The sequence below is a fragment of the Tachysurus fulvidraco genome, chromosome 11, assembly GCF_022655615.1.
Source record: "Tachysurus fulvidraco isolate hzauxx_2018 chromosome 11, HZAU_PFXX_2.0, whole genome shotgun sequence".
NCBI classification, from domain to species: Eukaryota; Metazoa; Chordata; class Actinopteri; order Siluriformes; family Bagridae; genus Tachysurus; species Tachysurus fulvidraco.
In genome coordinates, this window is record NC_062528.1 from 22,803,382 (window position 1) to 22,822,259 (window position 18,878).

The 18,878-nt window shown below is 42.7% G+C and overlaps 1 protein-coding gene across 9 annotated transcripts in view; it reads left to right on the forward strand.

Moving 5' to 3' along the window:
• robo1 (roundabout, axon guidance receptor, homolog 1 (Drosophila)) overlaps positions 1-18,878 on the forward strand; it is a 295,430-nt gene that overhangs the window by 229,715 nt on the left and 46,837 nt on the right. For 8 of the 9 annotated variants that reach the window (XM_047820606.1, XM_047820607.1, XM_047820608.1 and 5 more), the window contains 5 exons: positions 5,956-6,113; positions 12,148-12,268; positions 13,479-13,617; positions 14,706-14,833; positions 17,771-17,779. In XM_047820606.1, the coding sequence (XP_047676562.1) occupies positions 5,956-6,113; positions 12,148-12,268; positions 13,479-13,617; positions 14,706-14,833; positions 17,771-17,779 (555 nt within the window). The remainder of the gene's footprint in view (positions 1-5,955; positions 6,114-12,147; positions 12,269-13,478; positions 13,618-14,705; positions 14,834-17,770; positions 17,780-18,878) is intronic. The other variant, XM_047820605.1, reaches the window with a different exon arrangement.

The window sequence follows — 18,878 nt, forward strand, 5'->3', positions numbered from 1 at the left end:
CTGTGAGCGGGGCTACTGTTAGCGCGTTTGATAATGTACCTTAAGTATACTAATGTTTAATACACTTTTACTTTACCGCGATATGATAGATTATCAGCACACATGATAGTAGGTAGCTACATGCTAAGGCTAACTTTTTGCTGTGTTAATGATAAAATAACGTTATGTACTTTATCGATCACAACCTCCGTTTAAACAGATTACACGGAGCCGCACGTACACGTTTTATTCACCGTGTTTGGATGCCGATGTAGGTTCACAAAGCCATGAGCATTAACAGTAAAGCGACATCCGCCATTGTTGTTGTGTTTGTGTTTGTCGCTGCTGCGCTAACGTCGCTGTGTAACGTGGCACATATACGGTGACGTCACACTCGGCTCTGTGACGCTCTCTAACCGATGGAAAGGCAAACCGGTTCTTGGAAGGTTCGCCAGTGGAACCAACTTTGAACCAGCGCTAGCTCTGAACCAGCACCCGGGTCTTTCTGGTGAAAAAGGGGTATTAGTGAGGAAAATGAATGCGTATGTCTTATATAGAGACTAGTATGAGGTAGAAGCATTGTTAGGATACTGAGAGCACCTTATTATCCTATAGACCATTAAAGAACCTTGAACCTTGTATCTTTTTCTGGTAGATATAGCTGGTCGTATACAGGTACTGTAGGATAGATGAAGTGGACCAGATGAAGTGAACCAGTACGTTACATGGTTTTTTTCGGGGTTTACCGCCGTGAGATAACTGGAGAGGTGAGGAAACTCCTGTCTTCATCTTTGCCAAGCAAAGCATACAGCGGTAAAATTGTTTAGCAGCTGTTTGATTTCTTCAGGAATAACAGCTCATGGGAAGAGAGAGAGAGAGAGAGAGAGAGAGAGAGAGAGAGAGAGAGAGAGAGAGAGAGATTGAGGTGATATGGTTAGTGTTAGAATGTAGGGAGGATTTCAGAATGGAGATGTTGTGCATTATTCAGTGACAAGGAATCAATCTCATCATTGAAGGCTTTCAGAAAGCGCTCACAGAAAAAAAAAACCCTGCATTTATGAAGGCTTCATGATGTACATCCGTTTCCTGTCGGCACTTAAATCACTTAAATCGATGTGATCCGTCATCTGCGATTGTGCTTCCACGCATTATAGAGATAGCTACAAATCAAGTTAATTATAGCTACAATCATTTGGGAAGTTTTAAGGTTTAAACAATAACCGAACATGAGAACATGTACTTGAGGGTTGAAAAGCTTTACTGTGGTGTGTAGAACATGCGGTAGGTTCACACCGTGGGACTCGTAAGTATTTGGACAAATGGTGATATTTAATAAAAGATATAAAGGTTAGGACATGGTTAAGGTTTGTACTGTACATTTTATCTAAACAGTCATTCTGCGCTTGTTTAGACGTCTGTCGACACGTCTGCCTATTTGTGTTACGGAACTTCCTGATCACGTTACAGTTTAATTTTAAGCAGGGCAGATGCAGGCTAACTAGCATAGTATCATGTACCGTGTTTCTGCCTCCGTTTAGTTTGTCACGCACTGTTTATTTCCACACAGCTGAGACATGGAGTAATGTTTATACCAGCTCCAGATGCCTAACATTGTCACTGCCGCTATACCGTAGCTACGGCCGGTATCCTCGCACGCACCCGAGCGCACACTTCTTAGGTAAAACAGATGACATCATCGAACAGGACCGCACTCGTTTTATCTCATCTTACATTTTTACCTCTGAGACCCTTCAACACTTTACACATTGTTCTGTCTCGCACACAGGAAGAGTCGCACTATGCGGAATAACCATGTCTGTGCCGTGATCGTAGAGAACAGGGTTAACACACGACGTCCCAAGGGTTCTCTTTCAAATGGAACATAAACATGCCAGGAAAAAAAGAATCAGGGAACAAAACCAAAAAACACAAAATAGAAAGCCAGACCTGGTAATCATCCAAAGATGTTCTTTGGTTGCATCTCTGGGGGAACTTTTTTATTTTTTTTTTTGGTTGGAAATAATTCCTAGTAGAACATCCTTGGAAAGTTGGAAGTGGTAACCATCCAGAAAAAGTTACACTCTTGAAAAATGTAGATTTATTTTTTTTTTTGGTTATCCAAGAGATTCCTGCACCAGAGGGTTTTGTGTTAAGGAAAGCTTTGTAAGAGAAGCTCTCTGAAAAGATAGAACTATTGAACTTCCAATGAATCCAACTTTTCTGGATAAATCTATGAAGAACCTTTCACCTGAGAACCACTTTGGAAAACTCGACTCATGAGATATCCCAAAACCCTTTGCACTTATTATCTTTAGATTCCGTATGGATTTCTGGGCTGACCTTTTGGAGTAAACCTTAAAGGTTCTATGTAGTACCCTTCAACTGAGGGGTTCATTTTTTTTTTTTTTTTTTTTAAAAGATCCTTGGAGAACCTCCTTGAAAAACTAAACTCGACAACCATCTAAAGAACCATACACACAGAACATTTAGACAGCTTATGGACTCGTGGGTTGTACCCTTTAACAAAGGGGTCACTTTTTGTAATGGTTCCCAGTAGGACCTGTTTGGGATGCTGGATCTGGTAACCATCCAAACAAAGCTCTTTAGAAATCTTGCTGCTTCAGGGTTTTGCTCGGCCGCTCGTCAGGTGGAACACCTGATGGGGCTACATACGGGAGAGCATTTGGTCTGAAGTGATGGATGCAGAGATTGTTCTCTGCAGCTGATGATAATGTATGTGTTCAGATGCTTTTCCACTTTCCTTTTGTAGAGGAACTGAAACAGAATCAGAAAGGTTTTGTTTGATTGACAACCGAGCTGCTTAGAGAGTTTTAATCATCACTGTGGACAGCAAGTGAAGAGAGATATACCGTACAGATGCCCTTTTTTATGCTCTTTGCGTTGTCTTGTGCTTAGCAGAAAAATTTCAAGGGAAAAAAAAAAATTTGAGGAGTGCACCAGGGGTCACATCTGGGACCGATTACATTTAAGGAATCCAAAAATTCAGATAGTTTTTTTAACACTATTTTTAATCCCAGTGCCCCGACTTTCTTCATGACTCTGCATATTTTAGCCATGACACTGGTGCTTAGCAAGACAGAGGCATTCTTGTCTGGAGCAAAAAGGCATTTCGGGAGTCAACTCGTAATCTGAATCCCGACTCACCGAACCAGCGTGATTATCGATTCAGCGGGTTCATACAAAGTTCGGATCTACAGCATACATTTCAAAAAGACACTGCATTTTCTAGTCCTTTTGTCCTCTTTCAACCCTTCACAAGGGTGAGCTCTGTCCTAATGGAATGGAAATGATCCAGGCCCAGAAATCTCCCTGTACGAGGGCCAGAGTCCGGTTTTGATGTGTTCACGAGCAAATCCCCAGTCCCCTGTTGGCTCCAGTGGAATACAGCAGGAGACCTCAGAGGATGCTTGGAGAAATCTTTTCATTTCCTCTGAACAGATCTCATTTGATCAAGCAACTCCGGTCTGTGTGTGGTATTCTGTCTTCATTTTTATTAATGTTAGAGCCTCAGTGAGGCAGATCTCATTTTGATTCTGACGGTTGCTTGCGTCTGGTTTTAATTTCACCGCTGAAGTACCAGAGACGATCCTGGGAGGACCGACGTTTATCCTTGAGCATGAGCGAGGCTAGAGGTCGATATCTGTTTCCTTTCTGTAACAACATGTGAGAAGAAAGAGTGCATTTGTTAGATAATTGCTGCTAATCCTCGCTAATGCAACTGTCGTGCTTTTGAATCTTGGCACTTGGTTAATAAATCCAAAGCTAGAAAGAAGACCAGAAATGTTTAATGTCAAACTTGTAATTCTGACTCATGATCCATCATGGAATCTGTTCTGTTACCTTTTCCAAGCATCATTTGGTTGAGAATTGATAGTCATTTGAAAATTTGGTGGAGTTTAGTACAAGTTGGTGGTGAGCTCTACTAATGAGTTTTTAATTCATTGGGATTTGTAAAATCCTGGAATGTCGCCACCTTGGACAGATACCTGATACTCGAGAACCTTTATTTATTGCGATTTTACCTTTATACACACTCGAGACGTTGGTGGTGCATTTAACTCATGTCCCAAAGCTTTTATTTATTTATTTATTTATTTATTTATTTATTTATTTATTTATTTATTTAGCTTAATGTATATGAACACCAGCGGAAAGCGTATTTTTGAGCTCAGAGTTCCTGACTTGGGGACGTGTCAGTAAGACATGGTGCGGTCTGTAAAACAGATGCAGCATCTCTAGACGAGGGAAAGTTTGTCTCTCGTGTCAGATGATGTTTTTAATTTATGCATTTTACAAATACAAGCAAATTATGACAATAACATGAAGGAAATCAACAAAGTATCAAAACATAGGATCGAATCCCAGCCCTTTTACTTGGTTTTCTATTAAAACAAAAACATGGCATACAGTATTATATTCACTTGTCTCTGTAATCTGTGGTGTTCAGAGAGGAGAGGTGAAGAGGATGAATGCTGCTTTAATGAGAGCAGCAGGAGGGCTCGAGGTCCCACCGTTAGCCCACTGAGTTTATAACCGCCGTATTGCTATGTGAGAGCTACAGCAGGAACTCAGCACAGGAGCCGACACCAAACCGAGAGGGTCCTTCACACGGATCTGTCCGTCGTTGTCCTTCTCAGACCACCGCATTGTGACTTGAATAAAGACTTTTTTGGTCCCTATACTGTATATCGTCAAACAAAGACGTTTCCTTTTGTTAATAATCTCATCTGGATCTGTATGTCTTTCCTCATGGCTCCTCCTTAGGGACGTTTGGAAAGACGTCTTGCGTCAAAGACACTAAATAAAATGAATTGTTTTAGATAGTAAGATGTTTTTTTATCACAGCAAGTGTTTCCTAAGCTTCGTGGCTAATTGAATAATCCCGTTAATGGAGCTGAGACTTCTCCTAAAGAGCTTATCTAGGTTCAAGCGAAAGCCTGCTGTTATTTATAAACCTGAGTTAGAAAGGAGAATGTTAAGGATAAACTGAGATAAGGAGAGCAGAGGAGGCTCAATTTTCCTGCTGATTCCGTCAAACACTTTCCCTTTGACGGAGATTCGGATGCCGTTACGTTCTAAGGTTGTTGTTTTTTTCTCTCCCAGGTTTAAAGTAACTGTGGGAGAGCCGAACCTGCTGTGCGGTTACAAGCAGTAGAAAGTGGGATCTTATGGCCAATTAAGTGCTTAGAGGCTCGAAGGAATTTGTAGGAAGTCAGGAGTTCAGGTTACGTCTCGCTTTGATCTGAGACACACGATCGTCAGAGAGATGGAAGAGATTGGAGCGAGTCCAGGAGAGCTTGAGGAAATACTGCAGATTTTGAAAAAAAACGTCCCGTCCTGTTTACCGTGTTAGGAACGTTCCGGTTTCGCTGTGTTCATCTCAAACGTACGCGAGACAAATAAACAATTAACCTCATGACAGAAACAGACGAGTTTCTCGAGTAGGAAAAAAAAAAAAGACAAAAACATCCGGCATGTACCTGATCTTCGAATCGAGACGGCTCGAATGCCACGAGACGTAATCCGGGGTGGAAATTTTCATCGTGTTACATAAATCGTGTTTGAAAGTTTAGTTAAGATTCAGTTTCACATGCTGTAGAGCCAACAGTCGGTGGTGTAAGTGTGGCTTTTCCTGTAAACTGTCCAAGAAACAGTAGCTCAGGAAAAAAATGGTACTGAAAAGATGCCAGGGTGTAATGTGGAACTGCCCCATGTTGCACTTCACAACCAAAACGCTGAGAACAAGAGGACCAATGAAATTGTTTCGCTGGTAACTTGAGAACAACCTGAACAACCTGTGGCATTTCCATCCTGTGCTTCATATTATAACTGACGAAAGCAAATATTTTACTCAAACCGAGTGCTAATTCAAATGCTAATGCTAATAAATATCTTTTTTTTTTAGCAGCGACACTCAGGAGATATCTCTTATCGAATCTTTTTCTATTTCTGCAGTTCTCCGTGATGACTTCAGGCAGAACCCCAGCGATGTGATGGTGGCAGCCGGAGAACCGGCGGTGATGGAGTGTCAGCCTCCGCGTGGACACCCGGAACCCACCATCTCCTGGAAAAAAGACGGCATGAACGTAGATGACAGAGATGAACGTATAACAGTGAGTGCTGCATTTATTGTACGAGACCGTGTTCATTTAGACCGCGTCCAAACATCCCTACTACACTACTGTACAGGAGGAGAAAAGGAGAATACAGCAGGCACTGAATTGAATGCAACATGTACTGAATCGAATGGAGTAGGTACTGAATCAAATGCAGTAGGCACTGAATAAAATGCAAAAGTCACTGAATTGAATGCAGCAGGTACTGAATCGAATGCAGCATGTACTGAATCAAATGGAGTAGGTACCGAATTAAATGCAGTAGGTACTAAATCAAATGCAAAAGTCACTGAATTTAATGCAGTAGGTACTGAATCAAATGCAGTAGGTACTGAATCAAATGCAAAAGTCACTGAATTGAATGAAGTAGGTACTGAATCGAATGCAGTAGGTACTGAATCAAATGCAAAAGTCACTGAATTGAATGAAGTAGGTACAGAATCGAATGCAGTAGGTACTGAATCAAATGCAAAAGTCACTGAATTGAATGCAGTAGGTATTGAATCGAATGCAGTAGGTACTGAATCAAATGCAAAAGTCACTGAATTGAATGCAGTAGATACTGAATCGAATGCAGTAGGTACTGAATCAAATGCAAAAGTCACTGAATTGAATGCAGTAGATACTGAATCGAATGCATTAGGTACTGAATCAAATGCAAAAGTCACTGAATTGAATGCAGTAGATACTGAATCGAATGCATTAGGTACTGAATCAAAGGCAAAAGTCACTGAATTGAATACAGTAGGTACTGAAGTGAATACAGTAACTATTGAATCAAATAAAGTAGGTACTGAATCAAACGCAGTAGGTACTGAATCAAATGCACTAGGTACTGTCACAGTACACCATTTTGGACAAATAAATTTTATTTGATATATATTTTAGTCAAGTAAACCTGAACTAAACCACGTGTATGTGATAAATCTGACACATTTTAATCTTCGATCTCTTCCAGTTTTGCTAAAATGTTGCTTAAGTTTTGGGTTCATTGATGAAATATTGGTAAAATTTTGGTGCAAAATGAAACATTGGTGCAAAAAAACATCAACCAGGATAAAATCTCACTTTAGTTGCAATTTCAAAATCCTTTTTTTCTTTTTCTGATGTTTTCATCTTGTTTTAATCTTCTTGAGGAAAATATCTGTAAAATCTCGTCATATGTTATGATTTGGATGATTTATGTCAGGAATAACATGGCAGACCTCTAACTACACTGCTTATACCCCAGAGATATGCAGCAGCTCCCATGATGAATCTATAATGCGTAGTTCACACATACGCCGACTTCTGCTATGAGCGACGGTAACCGTTAGCTACGAGATGTGGGCGTGTCCGTATCATCGACGTGACATGGCTGAGAGAGGTCGAGTAAAGTGTGTAAACATGGACAGACTCGGTAGAGGTCACTTGATCTGTAGCACACGCCGCTTCTCCTTCATCTCAAACACAGGTTGCTTCACCCACTGAGAAATGTTATCGCTATGGCAACCAGACAGGAGGACAGAGACGGAAAGATAGCGGAAGCAAAGAAAAAACAGGGAGGGGGAAAGGCAGCGGGAGGTCAGAGGACAGCAAGAGGGACAGAGGGGGACCGGACCGGGGACGGCGGCGCGCGCAGCGCGCGCGCGCGCGCGCGCGCAGCGCGCGCGCGCGCGCGCGCGAGGACTACACACCAGTGAGCAGGCGAGCGCGCGCACGCGCAGCCGCGGACACACACAACCAGGCAGGTCGCGCGCGCACCGCGCGCAGTCGGGCGCGCGCGTCGCGCGCGCGCGCGCGCGCGCGCACACAAACACCACACACAACGCGCCGCGCGCCGCACGCGCGCGCGCGGACACACACACAGGCAGGCCGCCGCGCGCCACGCGCGCAGGGCGGGCGCGCGCGGCTGCGCGCGCAGCGGCGAGCGCGCGACACACCACACGCGCGCGCGCGGCTGGCGCGCGCGCGGCCGCGGGGGGGGCCAACCCCCCACACACAACACACAACACGCGCGGCTCTGCACCCGAGCCCGCGCGACACGCCACGAGGGGCGCACACGGGCGGTCGCCGCGCGCGCGCGCCGCGCCGCGCTGCGTCGCGCGCGCGGCGCTCGGCCGACACGAGCGCGCCACGAGCGGCGCACCACACACCACGCGCGCGCGCGCGCGCACGAGGCGCGCTACACACACACTCTCTCACACACTCTCTCTCTCTCTCTCTCTCTCTCTCTCTCTCTTACACTCTCTCTCTTACACTCCCTCTCACTCTCACTATCTCTCTCTCTCTCTCTCTCTCTCTCTCTCTCTCTCTCACACACACACACACACACACACACACACACACACACACACACACACACACACACACACACACTTTCTTCTTTTTTCTGTTGCCTATCAACAAAACTTCACCACATCACACCACCAGTTGTTTTTATTTGTTTGTTTAAAAGAATGAACAATAATTATATGTTTATTGTTAGTATCGGATTATATTACATTAAGGTTTGTGTTATATGTTCGTTATATTGGACACCTGACCAATCAGGGTTTGAGTATTAGACTGTAGCATTATTCATTAGTTTTCAAACTTCTCATTCTCTCCGTGTGTGTGTGTGTGTGTGTGTGTGTGTGTGTTCTTTCTAAGAAACTGTGTACTATGCTTAATCAACACTTTAACACTGTAGAAAATCGTGTTTCTTTTTTTTTTCTTCTTCTTGAGTAGACGGTTTGTTTTGCTGTCACTGAAATATCGTGATAAATGCCATGTGGTGTGAAAATATCTTGTGATCTCCCACATCGCCCACCGCTCTTCCCATAAATAAATACATTACACACCTTATTTATTCTAGCTGTGTCACTTACCAGGTCTGTTATTCTAACATTTCCACCAACAGCCACAACCATAACACTGTGGAAGCTTAACATTCTCACTTCCAAGCCAGAATTAATTAGTCACTCGTTAGCAAGGAAAAGTTACCGAACCTCTTCTGGAACGTAAAGCGCTGAAGTAAAGTCGTGTTTCATTTTAACAGATGGTGGAACGATCCTGAAACCGTTTCTCAAACGCCATGTGCCTGTGTGTCCCGGCGTCCTAGACGTCGTAAATGAATGAATAGGACGCATTCATCGCGAGTAAAAGTTGGCTGTAGCGACACGTCGAGGTCTGAAAAGTGTCTCGGCTGATGAAACGCAGCACTTGAACCCGGGCCACCAATTAGTTTCTTTTAATTAAGAGCGATCCGAACAGGGCCGAGGAATTCATCCGTCTTCTTTCTCTTATACACGGAGGAAGAAAGAGAAATGAAGGAAGAAAGGAGAGGCCTTGATGATATAGAGGTTCTATTCATTTATTTATACAGGATTAAGCGGGAGCTCCGGGGCGTGTTAACTTTAATCAGACCGCTGGCAGAACGAATCGAAGATTCAGTTCAACACTTAGCGGATAAACGCAGCGGATTTAGAGAAGCTCGGGGCTCCTGAAGGAGACTAGCGTTAGGATTAGTTACAATTTGCACGTCTTATCTTAATGACTCGGGGTGAATGTTGTCGAGCCGGTCGTTAAGACGGTGTCTCAGGTGTGAACACATCGTACACCACACTAACTGGTACAGCGTGCTACTACACGTTACTGCAGATTTCCTCTTTATATTTCTACTAGAAAGAAAAATCAAGCAAACTGCAAAACACAGGTTTATCTGGACGCGGTTATTGTAATATAATAGAGTTGCTATGGTAACACCATGTTCAGACCACGGGCTGAAGCTGTTTTGTTGAGAGTGTTATATGTTAGTGTTTGGGTTTTAAGGTGTTTGTTGGTGTTTCACTGAGTGTTATATGTTAGTGTTTGGGTTATAGGTTAGTGTCATATAACACCAAACACCTTAAAACCCAAACACTAACATATAAGGTGTTTGTTGGTGTTTTGCTGAGAGTGTTATATGTTAGTGTTTGGGTTTTAAGGTGTTTGTTGGTGTTTTGTTGAGAGTGTTATAGGTTAGTGTTTGGGTTTTAAGGTGTTTGTTGGTGTTTTGTTGAGAGTGTTATATGTTAGTGTTTGGGTTTTAAGGTGTTTGTTGGTGTTTTGTTGAGAGTGTTATATGTTAGTGTTTGGGTTTTAAGGTGTTTGTTGGTGTTTTGTTGAGAGTGTTATAGGTTAGTGTTTGGGTTTTAAGGTGTTTCTCATCAAATGTTGCTATGGAAACGGTTATATATTTGAATGAGTGTTGAAATAAACATGAAAATCAGGCGTCTCTAATGTCTGTGCTTTGTAACAGTCAAAGGTTAAACTGGGGGTTTTTTAAACTTTATTTTTTGCCTGTATATTTTCTCTCTCTCTCTCTCTCTCTCTCTCTCTCTCTCTCTCTCTCTCTCTCTCTCTCTCTCTCTCTCTCTCTCTCTCGCTCTCTCTACCGAACTCTGTAATAGGAAGGAAATGATGGAGATGATCAAAAAAGAGCAGAATAGTCTCTCTCTTTCTGTCTCTTTCTTTCTCTCCATCTCTCCGTCTCTCTCCATCTCTCTCGCTCTCTCTGCCCCCACCCCCCACCTCGCTACTTTGTTAGCCTTGAGCCATTTAATCCACTCAAACAAACAGTAACTAGATGACACTTCAAAACCCTCTCCAGCTCGACAGGGTGCCATAAATAAACTCCCCACACTTCCTCCTCTTCACTTCAGCTTTACTCCTGTCTTTTATTTAACAGCTATATTCATCAATATTAATATTAAACACAAGGCTCCAACGGCATCCCGTCCCGCCTCGTCCCGTCCCGCCTCGTCCCGTCCCATGTGTGCGTATTATGTACAGGAATCATTTCTAAATCAAAGAAATCTTCGAAATTTTGAAATCACTGCAGTTTCACCAGAAGCAGGATGACAGAAGAGTCAGGAGAATAGAATCTGGGGGACATCGTCCGCTTTGTCCTAGTTTTGTCTCACAGGAACTTAGAAGTGTCTTAGTTTTGTTTTGAACTCGATAGTGTTTTTTTTTTTATATTTAAAATCTCCAAAGTTCAGAAAAGCCCCGCTGTATCGTAACTCGGACTGAAGGTGAAGCGTGACTCGGAGTGTAAATAAATAAAGGTGTAAAGGAGAAAAAAAAACGATGTGGTATCATGTTGTGTGAAATAATCAGCTTGTGTGTGATAACGGTGAAAGTGCCACAGGTTTAATGAGCTCCAACGCACCAGGTGAAGTTCTCCACCTTCAGAACATCACAGTGCCGTAAATCGTGCCATTTTTAGATCAGTGTTTCTGGTTAAGTAGCTGATATTTTTATTTCCTGACCTGGAGGTTTGTCAGCGGTTTCAGACTCAGTGAGACGTGTCACGGTGAGACACGAAGCAAGCCCACATGCTGACCTGCTGAAGTGCAGGAGGGTAGGAGGTCCGTCTCCACGCCACCGTCACACGCCGCCGTCACACACCACCGTCAAACACACCGCTCCCACCCCGCTGAGTCTCACCGTGTGGTCCCTCTAATACACCGATCAGTTTCACAGTGTGTGTGTGTGTGTGTGTGTGTGTGTGTGTGTGTGTGTGTGTGTGTGTGTGTGTTTCATTCAGTTAAAAGAGTGCCCTCATGAGTGCTTCAGAACAAAGAAGCGCCCCTTGACCTGTAATCAGATCCTTGGGAACATATAAGTTCACCCACCCACCCACCCACCCACACACACACACACACACACACACACACACGAGAAATAAAACCCTCTGTATCATGTTCTTATAGAAAACTAATCAAAGAACGTTGAAGTCGGGTTACTGTAAACACACAAAAGGACAATTTTATCCATTTACGGTTACATCTAATGTCCGCAAATTATGTTTCCTGTTCTTTTTGTCTTGAAGGTTGTTAGTGTTTCTTTGAGAGTGTTAGTGTTTGTTTTTTAAGGTGTTTGTCAGGGAATGTTGCTATGGAAACTGTTAGAGTGTTGATATAAACTAAACCTCTGTCCTGAATGAAACTTTAATATCACTGCAATGATCATGTCACATACAGAGACTTTAAGAACTCAGAAATCTCTTTTTTTATTTCCCGCACAGATCCGAGGCGGGAAGCTGATGATCACCAACACGAGGAAGAGCGACGCAGGGAAGTACGTGTGTGTGGGAACGAACATGATGGGAGAACGGGAGAGCGAGATCGCCGAGCTCACTGTGCTGGGTGGGTCTCATTTTTACTTACCTCATCTTTAAAATGTTTGTAATAAAATGTTTGTGCGGATGCGGTAGCCTAGCGGTTAAGATGTTGGATTGATCGGAAGGTTGTGAGTTCGAATCCCACATGCACCGCTGGGCCCCTGAGCAAGGCCCTTAACCTTCAATTGCTCAGCTGGTTAAAATGAAATAAAAATGTCAGTCGCTCTGGATATGGACGGTTTCTGGTTGTCTCGGCTCTTCTGCTGATCTGGAAGATCTCAGCTAAAGTTGTGGGAAACAAAGGAGAAGAGTCATGCTGCAAAACTCTGAGCTGAATTTAGCAACCAGTCAGTGTGAGATCTCACTGAACTCTGCTTTAATGCAGATGAGCAATCTCTCCCACACACACACACACACACACACACACACACACACACACACACCGCAGAATGTATCAGTCTGTGAGGGAGTGTATGAAAGGATCCAGATGTTACGAGTTTGCGCTTGTCCCGATGAGGAAATCGACAAACCTCTTAAAGACACACACGTAAGCTGAAGCTCGTAATCTAAACCGTAATGATTTTATTTTAAAATGTATTAAACATCGTCATCACTTTATACGTATCTGACGTCATTAAAGCCATTTTGTTACTGCAACTGGAACACGTTAGTTTGCGTTCTCGCTCATGTTCTAGCAGCTATAAACATCCGCTCATCAGATTCTCTTTCCATTAATAAGAGAAAAATCATTCATGTTACAGAGAAACGTACGTCTGACATCGGAGACTCCTTCCACGAACGTCTCCAAGTTCTCAAAAACCGGCTGTTACCATAGAAACGGTAACGTGTTAGAACAAATGCACCTGGGACTTGTAGCTTTACTCCTACAGTATAAAATCTTACAGGACCTTCTGTCCAATCAGAATCCAGACCACAGCAGTTTAGTGGTATTAAACAAGGGCTCTGTGCAGTACAGAATCGCTGGACTCTCCGTCATGGAGGAATGATGCACTAGCCGTTCTTTTAGAGCAGTTAAGTTGCCTCTCGCACCCTAAACTGTACAAGAGAGACCACACTGAGATTACTGCTATAAATGTAGAAGGAAAAAAAATGGCCTGGCTGCCGTAGATGAAATGAAGAACAGAATGTAAAAAAAAGCTGTACAGGTACAAGCAGGTCTCATTCATACAGATGTGTGTGTGTGTGTGTGTGTGTGTGTGTGTGTGTGGTCACAGAGCGACCCAGTTTCCTGCGCAAGCCGAGCAGTCAGTCGGTTCTGGTGGAGCAAAGTGTGGAGTTCAGGTGTGAGGCTCAGGGAGACCCCGTCCCCACCGTCCGCTGGAGGAAAGAGGACGGAGACCTGCCTAAGGGACGGTACGATATTGTGTGTGTGTGTGTGTGTGTGTGTGTGTGTGTGTGTGTGTGTGTGTGTGTTTGTGTGTGTTTTTTTTTACTAGTAATATATTTTGTTATTAGTATTTTTTTTAATCAGTAATTACTACATTCAGTCTATTGCAGGGTTTGGATTGCACTGGCAAATAATATATTTTTATTATTATTAATATATTTAGTTGATTTTTATGAATTAAATACTGAATGGCTAAATACTGATTAGGCTACCAATGTTAACTAGCTAACTAGCTACCCATCTAGTCATCATCAGTATGGCTAACAAGTACGCTGTATCTATCCATACACCAGCGATTCATCTTGTTCTTTCATCATCGACATTTTTTGGTGATTGACGGAGTTTGGTGCTGGTGTTGAAAGTGTTTTGTGTTTTTGGCTCTCTGTTGGTGTTTGGTGAATTTGTATGGTGTTGATGTTAAATGGAGAATGTAGATTTAAAGTGTTTATTGGTGTTTGATGGTGTGTTTTGGTGTTTTATCAACCATGTTGGTGCTTTATAGAAAATGTTGATGTTTGTTGTGACACAACATGTGACACAAAATGTTGATGTGACACAGTATTGATATTTTATTGTTAGTGATTTATATAACGTTAGTGTTTGATGTAGTCAGTGTTTATGTAACATGTTAGTGTTTGATGGAGTCTGTGTTTATGTAACATGTTAGTGTTTGATGGAGTCTGTGTTTATGTAACATGTTAGTGTTTGGTGGAGTCTGTGTTTATGTAACATGTTAGTGTTTGATGGAGTCTGTGTTTTCTTGACTAAAAGATTTTGATTTATTGAGTATATGAATGATATAGTGTTTGGGTTTTAAGGTGTTTGCTGTTTTTTATTTAAGAATGTTAGTGTTTTGTTGAAAGCGTTGCTGATGATCTGTTAGGAATTGAGAGTGTTAGTGTTTGGGTTGTTCCACTTGGAGTGTCAGTGCAGATGCTGAATGTTGTATGTAAATGTATGTTAAGTTTTCCTTTTTGGGAGCAGTTTTAGTCTTTAATGTCGTGTTACGGTGTTTGTTAGTGTTTCAACATGAATATGTCTGTGTGTTTCTCAGGTTCGAGATCCGTGATGATCACACACTGAAGCTGAAGAGGCTGAGCTCGGCCGATGCCGGCTCCTACACCTGCCTGGCGGAGAACATGATGGGGAAGGCAGAAGCCACGGCCACCCTCACCGTCCACGGTGAGACGTCCAGCGCATTTAATACTCACTTTTATTTTAAACCAGTATTCATAATCAAACCCATAATTATTGGCACCCTTCTTAGAAACAATATCAGTCATGCCTATCAGGTCTTATCATCTCATTCTGCTAAAAGGTGCCAATCATTGTGGAAATGCTTGATGCTCATGAACTGATAATCACTTCATCCAGAGAGGTTTGAAGCGTGTTGTTACTGTAACGTCCTAATGAAGATAAACAATAAGATGTTTTGTGAGTCTGGTTTCTCCCACATGACTTCATGGCGTTGGTTTTAGCTCTGCTCCAGCTCCTCTGAGGAAGAGATAATAGGATAAGCTTGGCGTCCATGCTCCGATTGGAACAGGAAGTGGTGTGTAAGCGTCCGTCGGGAGGTTGAGTTAAGAACGCTAAAGCCCTGAGGGGTTCACTCCTATTTAACTTTATTCTGATGCCATCAGCCTGGGAAGAGAAGTTCAGAAATAGAAGAGTGAGAGGAATCGTCTTTCGGGGCTAATAAAAGACGATGAATAATCATTTGTGTCTCTGCGCTTTAGATCGTGAAGGATGAATAAAAAGCCTCGTACTTCTGCTCTGACTCTGTGATTTAATATAGAGATGCCTTCCAGGCTCAACACAAACAATTCTCCTGATGGCTTTATAACTGTTCAAATAGATTTTATGACACTGGGATCATTGTGTAAATCATCACTATTGCGCTCTGGCTCTACAGTAAACATTCAGCACAGCGCAGAGCGAGTACTTTACTGCGACGTCGCAGAACAATGACAGCATTGTGCTTTTAAATCCTCCAGCGTGAAATTTCTCTTTTCCTTTCCAGCTCCGGTTACAAGGCTTTCCTACAAGCCACAATCAGCGCGTTATTTTTTTACGGGTCTGAAACGACGGACACGTTTAAAAAGAAAAAAAAAGACGTCGTCAGATACCTCATTTACTAAAAATGCCCGAGGTGGAGATCCTGTTCACGAAATGGTGCGTGTCATGGATTATTCTGGGTAACGCACAGCTGGATGGGGCAGATGTGCATTTGTTTGGAACGGAGTATAAAGTTATCCGCGTGGACGAACGACTCGGAATAAAAAATTAGCCGTGAAGAGATAATGCAGGGTTACAAACGAGGCCTTCCTCTTCTGGTAATTTAGTCGTCAGAGCCGATCTATTTGCGGAAAGCCAGAGTCCTGCGAGCGGCCGTGTTAATGAGGCTTGTACAGGAAGGGGAGAGGGGAATGTTTCGAGAAAACTCACCAAAAAAAAAAACCACACAAAAAACCACACACACAGGAGAATTGCGCCGATTTCCACGAAGCCGCTCTGCTCTTCCTCTTCACGTCTCCGCCTGTTTACAGATTTATTCACCGTAACCTCTTTACAAATGAACGACACGCTGTGAAACCCAGCGCGCGAATGCTCAGAGATTAGATAAGAGATTAGAAAATGTTGAAGTGGCTTTTGAGTCTAGTTTTGCAAGATTGAATTCATTACATCATTGAATGTTGGATGAACTCCAGATGTATTCGCTTTCATTATGGTGGAACAAAACAACAGACTCGTCTCAACGTCTTTATACCACAGTGACTCTGAGTTCTCAAATCTGATTGGTCAAAATGTGGTGATTCAAGATAACACTTATTGGGGCATCTCTGGGGCTTTTTACACCTGGTCACTTCCTGCGTTTTCTGTGATCCGATAGCTACCCGCCGGTAAAAAGACCAGGTCTAAATGTCCTCCGAAACGTTTTGGAGACGGATATAAACCCGATGGTACAAACCCCTTCAGGAGGTGGTCTGGGACGCGTTTCAGATGAAACCGAACAGGTGTAAATGAATGTGGTTGTTCAAGCCACATACGTCAGCGCTATACTCCTCCTGAACGGAAGTACGTCACTCGCAGGTGACTCGCGAGTCGTGCATCGCGCCAGAAACAAACATGTTTTCCCACCATCGCTGGCTCTGATCTTTCACCCAGGCGTCTCTTTTTGTCTTAAAACGCACTGCTGCCGCCAGCGGAAATGCAGCAAACAGTAAATGCTATTTTTTGTACCAACCACATACACCAAAGCGTGTTCCATTTCAATTACCCCGGAAATGAGGTAAAATATATTAGCATTTTGGGCGGGAGCAGAAAGATCGGATCGATATCCGATTCGCCGAGACGCGTTTATGTGGCCTGATGTAAATAGGACAGTTTTAACAAATCAGATAGCTATCGGATCAGAGACAACACAGGAAGTGACCGGGTGTAAAAAGGCCCTCAGAGAGCAGAAATGGGTTTGATATCAACATTTACTTTGAAGATGCAAACGTTTGTGTGGAAATAAACAAACTGTTGTATTGTAGATGAAACAGAAATCCTGATGAAACATTACAAAAAAAAAAAGTCCTGAGTGTCTATTTTCATATGAGCTTCATATTAACACCACTGTGGTGTGAGACGTGACAGAAAGGTGCAGTCATCAACATGGACACAATAAAAACAGGAGGAAATAAAAAAATGTTTGGGCCTCTGACTGGAAAATGAATCATAATCGATTGGGTAAAGTTTCTGTAAGGAGACATTTGTTTATTATTTAACATTTATGGAAGGAGTCTCCAGTGTCAGAGGTAAAGGTCCGAATTAAACGTCCTGTCATTTTTGTCTGGAACTCGACGGGCTGAAATTGTTTATAGCTACTATAATATTAAATAAAATTAGATGTCTGTGGTATAAAAGAAATAAAACTCGTGTTGTAATAGGAAAATGTTTGTCTTTAGGATCACGACCACTAGTGTTTAATTCGTTCCTCGTTGTGTATCAGCTATACCATGTGATGTCTAGTGTCATTTCATTTTGCCTCATGACAATTATGATTTATTTACTCATCTATCACGTGTTGTTTTTCTTTTTTCTTTTTTTTTTTCTTTTTCTTTTCTCCTCTTTCAGTTATGTCTGGTAAGTCGCACCGCCATCATCCGTCACCTTATATCACTGCCCTGACAGCAACAGGAAGTTGTCAGAAGCACCATTCATCCACCTTCCATCCAATCAGCACGCTTGTCTCGGTTGTCATCGGCAACACTGACACCCACTACAGGGCGTGTGGGTTAAATGGTTAAAAAAGAAAAAAAAAAAAAAGAATGCCATTTCCGAGCGTTCAAGGTAATGTTGTCAAAGAAAATTGCCTGGTTTTATTCCACAGAAGCTTCACGTCTTTCTAAATTCTCATCTTTGGTCCTTCAGAGCTCTGGAGTACGAGGACTGACAGGCCCGAGATTGCTTTAGGTTTCAATGGTGGTAAAAGAGAAAGCGGTTGTGGTTGATATTTGAGGTGGGGTGGGGGGGGGAGCTGCTGTCACGGTTTTATTTTATCAGCATCAGGAGAAAAAAGTAGTGAGTGTCGTGAATGCTTATGGACGCGGTGGATAGAAAGCAGCAGCCCTCGTGAGCACGGAGACGGAGTCCGTCATTAAGATTCATGGGAAGTCCGCGTCTTACGCCCACCTGCCGCCGTCACCGGGACAGATGGCCCAAATTTATCCCCTGTTCCAGTGGCAGTGTTAGCACTCTGTGCCCTTGCCTATGCAAATGAAGCCACTGGGAGTTTCACGGCAGCTTTCCTTTCATTTACATTTGCTTTACTTCCCCAACGCATCTCCTTTAATATGAATAGATAGATAGATAGATAGATAGATAGATAGATAGATAGATAGATAGATAGATAGATAGATAGATAGATAGATAGATAGATAGATAGATAGATAGACGAAGAGTAGATGGATATTCATGTGGATTTCGCTTTAACTGAATAGAAAAAAAAGCCTAAAACTAGTTTTTCCAGACTTTCCACTCTTTAATATGATGTTGTAACCATAGTAACAGCGACGAAAGCAAAGTGATGCATGAAAAATAGAAACCATCTGAACGAACGTTCGGCCATTAAAACTCAACCAAATAGGAACAGGGGAAGAGTTTTAAAAAAAAATCATTAGTTGCTAACTGTGCTAGCACGTGAGAGTCGCATGCTAGCTAGCGAGCTACTGTACATCGGCTA